The following is a 12,348-nucleotide window of genomic DNA, read 5'->3' as shown; positions in this document are numbered from 1 at the left end:
AACTCTCACATGTCACGTAGTTAGGATACACAATTACTTATCCCTAATTAATTCCTTGGAAATTTACTCTCAAGGAAGAAATCAAGAAGGTACTGGTACCTGAGATGGAAAGAGAAAGAGGAAAAATGAGACGTTTCTGTGCTGATATGTCAGATGGTTCTCAAAGCTAAGTCTGGTTAGGACCAGATAGTTATGACATTCTAAGAGTATTGGTCTTACAGGAAGATATCCTACATGTGAGTAACAACTCAGGGGGAGACTTTGGCCTGAAAGTGAGTCTCAAGGTTGGGAGGAAACTGGGCAACATATAATTGCACTTGATACAAGCAGTCAACAATATTTCTACAGAATTCAGGTAAGTACTTATATGATTGGAAGTAATTATACTGTTAAGATAATACTTGTATTTCGTTGGAATAATTAGATGTGCTATTCAAGTAAAGTTTAAAAGATTTATCAATAGAGGAATTTAGTTAGCTTGCTAGATATCTAACAGGAATTAGCAGGGTGCAAAGAAAAGAGAAAAAAACAAAAGTGAGATCTGTGAATAAGGGTAAATAAATTTCCTTCGGTGGGGTTCAACTCTTAAATTTATAAGATCCAAAGTTGTAAACAAAAATTAGAAAAAGAAACAAGAAACCCTTAGCAAGTGACAAAGAAAACTATATTCGAAAAATTTCTGAGCAAAATTGCAATTTTGTGAGGAAAAGAACAATGTCATTGGTAGTCCTTCTAGTAAAGGAAATACTTGTTGTGGGGTCTCAATACTCCAACCCAAGTAGCCAAAAATCTAAGTGCGAAGAATTAATCAAACTTCAAAGCCAAATCAAGCTTAATATAACTGTACAAGTAAAAAAAAAAATTACTTTAAGGACTCTCGGAACTATCAAGGTTTCAAAGAATAAGTCTTACCATTGAAATTTCTAGGAAATTTGGAAAACATAACTCTGTATAAAAAATAGATATGGAACATGTAGGTTAAGCCTTTCAGAATATTTATCGTGAGAATTATCAGAGTAATATATATAAAATGTCCCCATTATGGAAATGCAAATTAAAACCCCAACCGCTTAACAAATCAGTGCAATATTAACAATATGAAATATATGGATTAAACAATGAAAAAGGAAATCGATTGTTGCACCAAAGTAGAGCAAGCTAGCCCAAGACAGTCTCATGAGAAATTATATGAGAAGCAGATCTGTGCTAGGAGAACTAACTCCTAAAAGGCGTATAAACAATATTACGATACAGAACACAGGAAACTATATCATAACAGAGTCCCATTTCATATAAAATTCTAGAAACCAAAATTAATCCTTCATTTACTGCTTAAAAGCTTAAATTACAAAGTATGAGATGACAGAGAATGAAATGAGATCATGGCTATCATCCAAATGGACTCCTCTGATTGGATATACTCCAGTCATTTCTAGGCTGATGAAAAACTAGTTCTCCTTTCACTTCCTAAAATCATCGGATCTTGAAATGATTCTTAATAAACCTTGGGTGTTTGGCAGGAGTTTTTTGTCATTATCTCGGTGGTATATGGGCTTCGACCCTCTTAAAAACATGCCATCGAATTGTATGATTTGGGTCAAGCTTCCCAATCTTTCGTTGGAATTATGGTCTGTTGAAACCCTCACAGAGATTGGTAAATCAGTTGGTAAATTTATTTATGTTGACCCCTGGGTCAGAGGGGAGAAGGATAAAAGGATTGCATGGATTGCATGGTTTTTTATTGAGAAACCATTCAAAGGTGGCTATCCGGATCATATTGAGATAACTTGGGAGGGGACCTCAATATGTCAAAGACTTGACTTTTGGGGCATCCCTTTTCGATGTTCTCTTTGTCATCAAACAGGACATCTCATCAAAAATTGCAGCCTTCGTTTTAATCGCAAAACAAAGCGGCGTCCTCTCTATAGGGGTAGAATCTCCGGTGCTGAATCTCTGTCCGAAGACGCAGGTATCCTTCTCAATCATGCACCTTCTCAGGTAAAGGCCTCTTGCCATTCTCAATTCAATTCTCATGATCAACCTGATGTCCCGCTCTCATCGGATTTTGACTGTCCTCTTATTCCCGAGCCACTAGAAGAAAATCCGGTGCCCTCTCCATCTCCTATGAAAAAAGGGGATTTTGTGGTGGGTACACACCCCATTCTGCTAAGCTCATCGACGCCTTCTTCTATTACCCCTCCTGCAGGCCTCTCTAGAGGTAAGGAACCTATGCTATCTCCTACTCCTTTTAACTCCCCGACGGAATCTCCGGTGAATAAATCTGATAGTGACATTGACCTTCTCCTCCAGAGGAATCCACCAGTCCTTGAACCTTTAACCATCCATAAGCCCTCTTTTCCCTCAATCAGTCCCAATTCTGCAAAGAACATCATCATCCGGAAAAAGCAGAGAGGAGGAACAGTTGTTTCCGATTCTGGCATCACAAACCTATCCCTAGTCGAAGTTCCAATCATAGATTCTGCTGACTCCCAGCCGCTTAGAGCATGTATGGCTGGTCAGTCTTCAAAATGACTTTCCTGACTTCTTTGAATATCAGGGGATTGGGCGCCCTCCCAAAATATTTGGCGCTAAAAGAGATATTCGCATCAGCTCACTCTCATATTATCTTCATACAGGAAACAATGCACTCAAGCAAGGTTTCATTAGCCTTTTTCAGAAGAATGTTTCCGTCCTGGTATATGGTTGCATCTGATGCTGAAGGTTTGTCGGGTGGTCTGGCAGTTTTGTGGGACCCGAAATGGATCAAAGCTAAAGCCTTTAAATGTTGTGCAGGTATCCTAATCTCAGCTTCTGTCAGAGGTCGGCCTAAGATTCTAAACATTTTGAACATTTACGCGCCCTACAGGAACAGATCCTCCTTTTGGGATATGTTGTTTGCCTCGGAAATTCTAGACATTGAATCATTATTGATTGCAGGTGATCTAAACGCCACCCTGAATTCTGATGAATGTTGGGGCAACTGCAGGAAGAATGACTCTATTGCTGATAGACTCCGCCTGGAATTTCTAAATAGGAATCTGGTTGATGTTACTCCTGCTAAAATGACTCCAACATGGGATAACAGCAGATCTGGTCTGGCTTTCATTGCTAAAAGACTTGATCGTTTCATCATCAATGCCAGTATCATCGCCGATTGGGGAATGCCTGTTGCTAGTACAGGAAATGATTATACATCGGACCATCGCCCCATTTTTCTTGATTGGAAGGATACTGAATGTAGGCTGGGCTATTCCTTTAAATTTAACAGAATCTATTTGACTGATAAATCCTTCAATGAGGCCATAACAAAAAAGTGGGAGGAATTAAAGCAGTCTGAGATGGCTCCTTTCACCACTTTCCGTGAAAAGATCCAATCTTTAAGGGAGGTGGCAAAGGATTGGCTAATTAAACAGAGGAAGAAGGATAAACAGAAGCTCGATGACATAAAAAAGGAGTTAAGTATTCTTTCTGCCGCAGTTAATTTCGACTGCCTGTCCTTTGATCAAAAAAATCATTTCAGAACCTTGGAGAAAAAGAAACAAGCGCTGTTGCAAAAGGAAGAGTCATCCTGGAGGCTCAAAAGCAGAGCTATCTGGCTCAAGGAAGGTGACCGAAATACAAAGTTCTTTCATAATTTTGCAAATGCAAGGAGGTGTAAAAATTCGATCTGGAAGATCGAAGATGGAAATGGGGGTTTCTTATATTCACAGCATGATATATCGGTGGAGGCCACAAGGTTCTTCCAGAAACAATACCAGCGGCGGATGAATGAGATAAATGATGTTTTCTGGGTGGTGGATCAAGAACCTGTTATGTTTGATGAGGATGCTAATACAGAGTTTTTCAAGCCCATTTCGGAAGAGGAACTTCATGGAGCTATCAAGAAGTTCAAAAAGGACAAAAGTCCTGGGCCAGATGGCTAGCCGATTGAGTTCTTCTCTCACTTCTATGATATGTTTAAAGATGATTTGTTGGGGATGGTGGATGCTACACAAATGTCAGGGAATATAAATAGCGCTCTCACTGCCACTTTCATAGCTCTTATCCCTAAAAAGGATCGGTCTGAATCGTTTGCGGATTTCAGGCCTATTGCATTATGTAACATTCTTTTCAAAATCATATCAAAAATTATTGCTGAGAGAATGAAACCTGTCCTTAACTCCTTCATTTCCAGGGATCAGCATGCGTTTTTGAAAGATAAGAATATTCTTGATGCAGTCGCCTCGACACAGGAATGCCTATTTTCAGTTTTATCAAAAAACATTGATGCGGCTATTCTAAAGATGGATCTGGAAAAGGCCTATGACTGTGTGGACTGGGGGTTCCTTAGAATCCTCCTCGCAAAAATTGGATTGAGGACTCAGGGGATTAACTGGGTGATGGCATGTGTCGAAAATGTTAAATACTCAGTTATCGTCAATGGTATCCCTTCATCTTTCTTTCAGGCGGAGAGAGGACTGCGACGGGGCTGTCCTCCCTCCCCCCTCCTCTTTATCCTTGTCATGAATTCTCTCAGCACACGAATCAACAAAGCAGTAGCTGATCAACGATGCACTCCGATCAAGATCTGTAAGAATATATTTCTTTCTCATAACATGTTCGTTGATGACATTCTTATCTTTGCCATGCTTTGCAAATCAAGCTGGCTCTGCCTCAACGAGATTTTTCAAAAGTTTCAATCAGCATCGGGTTTGGTCATAAACAGGGTCAAATCCAAGTTGTATCACAATGACTCTAATCAGGAGTTAGCTCAATGGATTGCCGCGTTATTTGGTATTAATCTGGCATCAATAAAGGAGGGCTTTAAATATTTGGGCTTCCTCCTCAAACCAAAAGGGAACCGCAAACAGGACTGGTTATGGCTGATTGATCGTTTCTATAATAAAATTTCAAGATGGGAGATGCGATTCCTATCTCTGGGAGGTAGACTTATCCTGGTTCAGACTGTCCTATCTCACCTGGCGGTTTATTGGGCTCATCTTTATTTTCTACCCGCTTCTATTATTAACAAAATGGTCTCTTTATCTGCAAATTTCCTATGGGGTGGAAGATCTCACCGTTCTAAGATCCACTTAGTCAAGATGGACTCCATCTCAAGACCGAAGAGGGTAGGAGGTTGGGGCCTTTTACATATGAGGTCTTTTGGCAAGGCCCTCCTCTGCAAATCTCTCCACAGAGGCATTTTCGGTGATGGCAAATGGAACTCTATTATCAAACAAAAATATCTGAAAGGTAGGTCTATCGTATATTGGCATAGGAGGAAGTCACTGGGTTCAAAAAGGGGATCAGCTATCTGGTTCAGCTTCAGAAAGGTACAGGCGCTCTTCATGGATTTCTTAAGATGGCGTATATCTACCAGCTCTAGCATCCTTATTGGTATTGATTCAACTGTGTATGGACTGGAATCCATGCTCACTCCCGAACTGATATCATTCCTGCACACAAAGGGTCTCTTCACATGGAATAAATTGATACAATCTTGGTCGTCATCTTCGCTAATCTGGAAGGACGGAGATGATCTTGGTTTGCCTCTTTCTCTTCAGCCTACTTGGGTTACTGCTGTTAATTATTTTGTAGGTAAAGGCATTAAACAAACAGGTTCAAAAGATGAATTGGCATGGTCGATGCGGAACTCCTCTCAGTCTATTTGTGTAAAGGATTTATATGAAGCTGCCTCATCTAATCTTCCGCCGCTTCCCGCACCCATTTTTCCATCCAAATTCTGGAAAGCATCCTATCCGCTTAAGACAATTTTATTTGCATCGCTGATTTTTACCAACAAGAACCTTACATGGGAGGTTCTTCAAAGGAAGGGATGGATGGGTCCGGGAAGATGTTCCATGTGTTGTCAGGCGTCTGAATCAAACGTCCACATGTTCTTTCAGTGTCCGGCATCGTCCCAAATATGGTATGATCTCTCCTTATCTCATGGTTTTCCTTACCAGGTTTTCTCATCTGTTCAGGAGGGCTTCAAATGGTGGAGTGATCAGCGCCCAACATGGAGATCGTTATTCATTATCACGTGCTGGTTTATGTGGAAATGGAGGAATGTCTGCATCTTTCAGGAGTCCAAGGCACCAATTGCCTCTGTTCTGGTCTATATATCTGCTTTGCTTGATCCTGCTTGATCCTGATGGTTTCCCTCTTCTCATGGGGTTTTCTATTCTTCTCTCATCGTTTTTTCTGTGGTTTATGTGGAACTTTTTCTACATATAGATCTTCTCCCCTTTTTGGATGGGTTTTCAAGGATTTATCATGATATATCTGTTTTGACATTTGGAATTCCTTTTGTATCAGCTCAGATCTTTTCAGCATTAGTCCTATCTGTTATTATCTACAGGATGAGACGGCCAGAATGATATGGCCTTATATGTATCAGCCCATTATATTCTCTTAATATAATATCATGATGCTTTTCTCTCTGAAAAAAAAAAGAATTGTAAACCAACTCGGGTTGTAAAACCTAGAATAATAGCTTAGTTTATGGTCCACATCATGTTCAGTGTACAAAATACGTTGCCACCAAGGCAATAATAATAGAGTTCGGGACTTCTAGGACTCAACCCCTAATGAATAAAGAGCTAAGCTTTAACCTGGTATAACAAGCCGATAAACCCACCAAGAATCTAGAAAAACCATATAGCGCAAGTACTCTCTCAGGATGTTCATTCACTTTACCCGGAGGCCGGACAAAGTGATTGACTCTAAAATCTGCGAACTAGCTTAAGGAGGAAGGGTGTTGAACTCCCGCAGTCAAACCCTTGCCGCATAGAACCCTCTTGTGCATCCTAACCAAAAATCACGACAATCCATTAACAAACTGAAGAATGCATGTGTAGATGCAAAGAAAAACAAGTTATAAGCTTATATAGGAAAACCCAGTACCTCAAGTGGAGTGTTTGACAGCAAAAGTCTCCCGAAGGCAGCATGCATCTTTGCGGAAACAAATCGCCCAACAATAGACATGGCAGAGTCATGGCAATGCAAGAAGAACTTCATCAACATGATAGAACCATAGACATGAAACAGTGTGAACGTCGGATGCCATGGACCAGAAACATAGCACTCTCTCGAACCAAAAAGGAAATGCAAAAATCACCCAACAACGCCACTGACAAAGGGTTTAAGGGAAACATCCATCACCGTCTGATGAGTAGCTGCAAGATGAACTATTGATGCGGTGACTTCCCCAAGGAAGTGAATGACCGCTGGGCAGCAACTAGAAGGGTCCAGAACTCTATTCCCGCCAGCCCTTCAGAAATCGAAGAGTTAACATGTAGACCATAATCGCATAAGCTGAAGGACGAATTTATTAATACCAGCGTGCCTATAATCAAGTTATAATTTATTATGTACGCATGCATGCCAACTGTAATATATATGGAAGTTTGATTGGTGCAAATGTCTACCAGTCAATTATATTTATTTTATTACTGTTTTTTTTAAACAATTGTAATAATTAATGTAATAACTAGACATGTGACATAAATATTTTAAAAAATATTATTTTACAGCGATAAAATATATTAAAAACGATACTTTATAATTATTAAATTATATTAAAAACGAGAGTTTACAGCTATAGAAATATATGAAAAACAATACTTTACGGTTTAAAAATATATATTAAAACGCTTTTTAGTTCTAAAAATATATTAAAAACAATAACCTACAGTTATAAAAAAGCATATTAAAACGGATACCTTGTAGTTATAAAAATATACTAAAAACGATACTTTAACGTTATAATTTTGTTTTTTAATAATTCAAGGTAAAATTGTGAGCAACGATAGTACCCATAAAGAGATTAATATGGTCCTTACGCATGTCGATTGGTTTTTTCAATAATGAAGGCCAAAACCACATAGGAAGATCAAGAACTTAAAAAAGCTAAGTAAATTATATTTTTAAAATTAAATTAAAATAAGTCATAAAAATATTTTTATTATTAAAAAAAATTAATAATAACAATTTGGTAAATTAATTTTAATCAATAAATATTTTATAAGTATAAATACATTATATTAATTATTGGTTTAGTCTAAGTTATCAAATAATCAGAGTATTTTTATGGTTAACTTTGACCAAATTTTAGAATAGATTTATAAAATTTTCAATTAAGTTATTTAATCTATAGAATTTGAGTATCCCAGGGAATTTTTAAGGTATTGAATCTATTTATGCATTCAAAAAATCATATTTTTACTTGAAATTCATGAATTCCCTAGGGATTTTTTAAGGTGTTGAATCCTTTTATGCATTCAAAAAATTATTTTAAACAAAATAAAGCATATTCTCACACGAAATTCTATCACCAAATTCTTGGTGAAAATGACTATTTCATCTATAAGGTAGGCTATCCCCAAATTATATTTTTCAAAAATACCGTGGTCGAGGGTCTCACACCCATTAATTGTGTTCCAAACATATTAAGAATAGTAAAACCAATCTCTTTGAAAAAGATCCCATAATGAGGGTTCTTGCAGTGGTTTCTACGTACGATTAATGTTCTTAAGCTTAAGACAATACAACCAAGTATTAATTGTGTAGCTTCATAGATACAATATGCTTAGGCATTAAGACCCATTTACAATGCCTTGAACCAAACCATGGTATTGATATCCCACTCAAAGGCCTTAAAAGAACCCTTACAAAAAATACATATGTTAGTTCAAGGATTGTTCGATGTGCTTAAGTCTATTTCATTCTTTGCCCATAATTAAGGTTTTGCAACAGATTTTTAATGTAGAAAACCTCATAACAGTGTGCATGTATTAATCTATTGCAAGTACCACATATATATGGATTTTGTTGTGGTATGCAAGTGCTTTTCATGATGATTGAGCCTAATAAGTGATGTTTAGGTTATAGTTCCTCTAACCTAACCATTGTACTTAAGCTCAGGAAGGTTCATTTATGCATTGATCTCGTTGTCCTCCAACTAATGATATTCAACATGTGAGACCCTTTTTTATCACATGAAACATATTTGTGGCACCCATATCCCACTTCGATGATAAGAAATCTTATCCATTAACCTAAGAACCATTGCTAGTGTAAGCCAATGCCATATATTTTTTCTAGAACATGTGTTATGGCTTAATAATATTGCATGTATCCATATAGCATATGAGAGAAACCCTATAAAGGTATAATGTCAATTTTTTGAGGTTTCATTGAAGTTATAGGATGAGAATTTTCATGGGTTGTAGGTGTTTTTAATGGTACTTGAGCATGTGAAACTTTGTTTAAGGACCACTGCCCTTGTTTCCCAGACCTAATCTTGGATAGAACTTGAGACCCATTCTTGGTTCACAACTAACCTAATCATGATGCCCATATTTCATTGCACATGAAAGCTACCAAAAAATGGTTATATAAATTATAATTATTTAAATTTTATAATTGTACATTTTTCATTCTTGGTTCACAACTAACCTAATCATGATGCCCATATTTCATTGCACATGAAAGCTACCAAAAAACGGTTATATAAATTATAATTATTTAAATTTTATAATCGTACATTTTTCTATATATGTAGAAGATTTTTCTTTTAAATGGTACATTTGACCCTTAGACCAAATAATTATAAGGGATGAAATTTGTAGCAAAGGTTGATGTAAACAAGTGCAAGGTGCAAATCTTCATCATGACATATGGAATGTATCCACATATCATGGTATCTCCTCCCCCCTTAATTATCATAGAAATAATATAAATTACAATAAGCTTACTGAATCTTATATTTAGGTTATATGTTTTATGTTGTGTCTATGATCTTTTCTCCTCCCTACCACTATTATCTCTATGGTTTCTCTAAATTAATATGATCAATTAGCCATAAATATATCTAGTAATTCAACCTTGGAAAGAAAATTAATGCCTATGATCATGTATAATTGATTGATTTAAAGATACTATGAGTTTAATCATAACAATCATATAACTAAAAATAACATCATAATTGTCAAAACAATATCCACTATTACCATAAAAAATATTAGTTTAATCTAAAATATTATACTATTCAATTTACATGTTATGAAAAGAAATAATATATTTTGAGCATCATATTAAAAGATCTTAATGATGAATTTAATTTACTAATTTTTTCATCCAAACAACAATTCAGACTAATGTGTTTTATCCCAAGTTATCCCTAGAATATTTAAGCACAAAAGTTTCCTTACTTCCATGTAGTCGTCAATAATATATTCATAAATTCTTACTATAATATTATATCCCATGTTGCCCGACTCTCCTCTCATTCAATTTATTAATGCGAGAGAATAGTGTGTAATAGCAACCATTCCTATGTACTTTGTGGCTTGAAGGAAAAGCTCAATCTAAAAGGTGGGTACTCCCACTTGTACTAAAATGTTTTGAACAATATTATCATAGTACAAAAACAATTTTTAATCAATCTCTAACTATAATTATCGCAATGGATTGATGGTACATTATGTTTCCTTTTTAATTCATTTAAAGTATAATAATAAGGATTTTCATTGAGTTTTGGTGGTGACTGGAAAGCCAAATAAAATGGGTTTTTATTTTGTGTCAACCATTGGAATGACCTCCTAAACCATGTGCACCATGATCTAAATATTATTTAAAATGATGAGAATAAAATCAATTATGAGTGAAGAATAGGGGGAAACTACTTTCCTATCATATTCATTAAACAAAATTAAACAAAATAACCAAGGGAGTAAAACAAGTATTGATGCTTTCATTCATTCAATTGCTAGTGAGATAGAAAATGAAGAGGGAACACTCATAAACTACCAAATCTATTGCAAGTATTCAAGGGATCACCTGCTTTCAACCACCATCGATATCCCACTGGATGAAGCGTATTCGATCCATAAAGCATTCTTTTCAATGAATCTCTTATGATCGCATACACTAGTAGCAAGATACCATAGAAGACATGCTCTCCAAAAGAGGTGTGTCTCGCTCTCATGGGGTCATCCACTATACTTCTTACAAGCAAGACACCAGAGTTGATTCTGTAAACATACCTATTCCCTCATCGATATATCTTAGATTTTTATTAACGAGAGTTATGATGATTTTTGAGAACTAATTTTATGAATGTAAAATGTCAAATGTATTTTGAAACATACAATATTCTAGAATTTTTCCACTTTTGTTTATAGAACAAGTATAGGTAGAAATTTTGTTGTTATGCACAAGTTTAGGATGCACAGAAAGGGCATGATCCACGTATATGTACTCGTTTTTTCCTTATATAAAAGAAAGTGTATTTTTCTTCTTAAAAATGAAAAATAATAGACTTAATTTTTGTTATGAGGTTAACCCAATAATTTATTTATAAAAGTGACGACTATAAGGGTGGAGACTATAAAAATATTATTTTTGAAATTACCATTTATTTGAAACCACCTTTATACAAAAGAGAATAATAAAATATGAGTATTGATGTTGGTTTCCTCCATTATCAGTTCTATTCCTTACATAATTTGTAATATCCCATAACACCTTGCCATTAATAAAAAGGTAATAATATTTATTCTAATTCATTGCAATTACTAATTTTAGTATTCGACAAACTGAATAACTTGAGAAGTAGTTAAAAACATAATAGAAAGAATAAGAGTGATGAGAATCTCATAAAATTAGGAATGCTTTGGCGATATTTTTTTTTTATAATCTTTATTTAATTTACTAATTAGGAATGCTTTGGCGATAATTTTTTTTTTATAATCTTTATTTAATTTACTTCACATGGTTACAATCAAGAAGTAGTCATGAAATTATTTAAATAAAATAATCCATTTGGATCTTGTCAAGATGAGGATGGCATGTGTTTTGGGGAAGGAGAGATCCTATTGCAGACATGTCGGTGACCAGAGGGGAAAATTCTTATCATCTTTGAAAAAAGAACTCCCATCATCGTTTTATTTAGTATTTTAATATCCCATGAGGGATACAAATCTAATAAGGACATTTTTTATATAGTAGGCCCATACCATTTTCTTAACCTATGACCATGTCTCTTGTTATGGAACTATTATCAGAATCAAAACCTATGGTTTATTGGTTGTGTAGAAATGCACACATTGTAAAAAACACCTGACTTATTATCAGCAACGATAGGAGGCCACAAATAAAAATCCGAATGAGTTCTAGTTTTCCATTTCTACTTTGGAAGGCTTTGCTAGTGGAGGAACTAAATCCACAACATCTTTGTCAGAACAAATCAATACTCAATATGGAGATATTGAGAAAGAAGTTGGCATGGGTTTAAATTTAACCCAAGAAAGAATAAAAGAATCTTCCGACTCCCTTCGTATCAAAGCTACTCATATTGGAAGGAGG

At 35.7% G+C, this 12,348-nt stretch overlaps 1 protein-coding gene across 1 annotated transcript; it reads left to right on the top strand.

The window, feature by feature from the left end:
- The first annotated feature begins 2,528 nt into the window (after positions 1–2,528).
- Positions 2,529–3,923, top strand: LOC149144461 (uncharacterized). The gene has a single exon (XM_089452167.1). It carries the CDS (start codon positions 2,529–2,531, stop codon positions 3,921–3,923), a length of 1,395 nt encoding a protein of 464 aa, XP_089308293.1.
- The last annotated feature ends 8,425 nt before the right edge of the window (positions 3,924–12,348 follow it).

Source organism: Pinus tabuliformis, chromosome X (assembly GCF_031772625.1).
Source record: "Pinus tabuliformis cultivar Carrire ecotype Pingquan chromosome X, CPIR1, whole genome shotgun sequence".
NCBI classification, from domain to species: domain Eukaryota; kingdom Viridiplantae; phylum Streptophyta; class Pinopsida; order Pinales; family Pinaceae; genus Pinus; species Pinus tabuliformis.
Note: the sequence above shows the minus strand (reverse complement) of the source record. Positions and strands in the feature narration are given on the sequence as shown.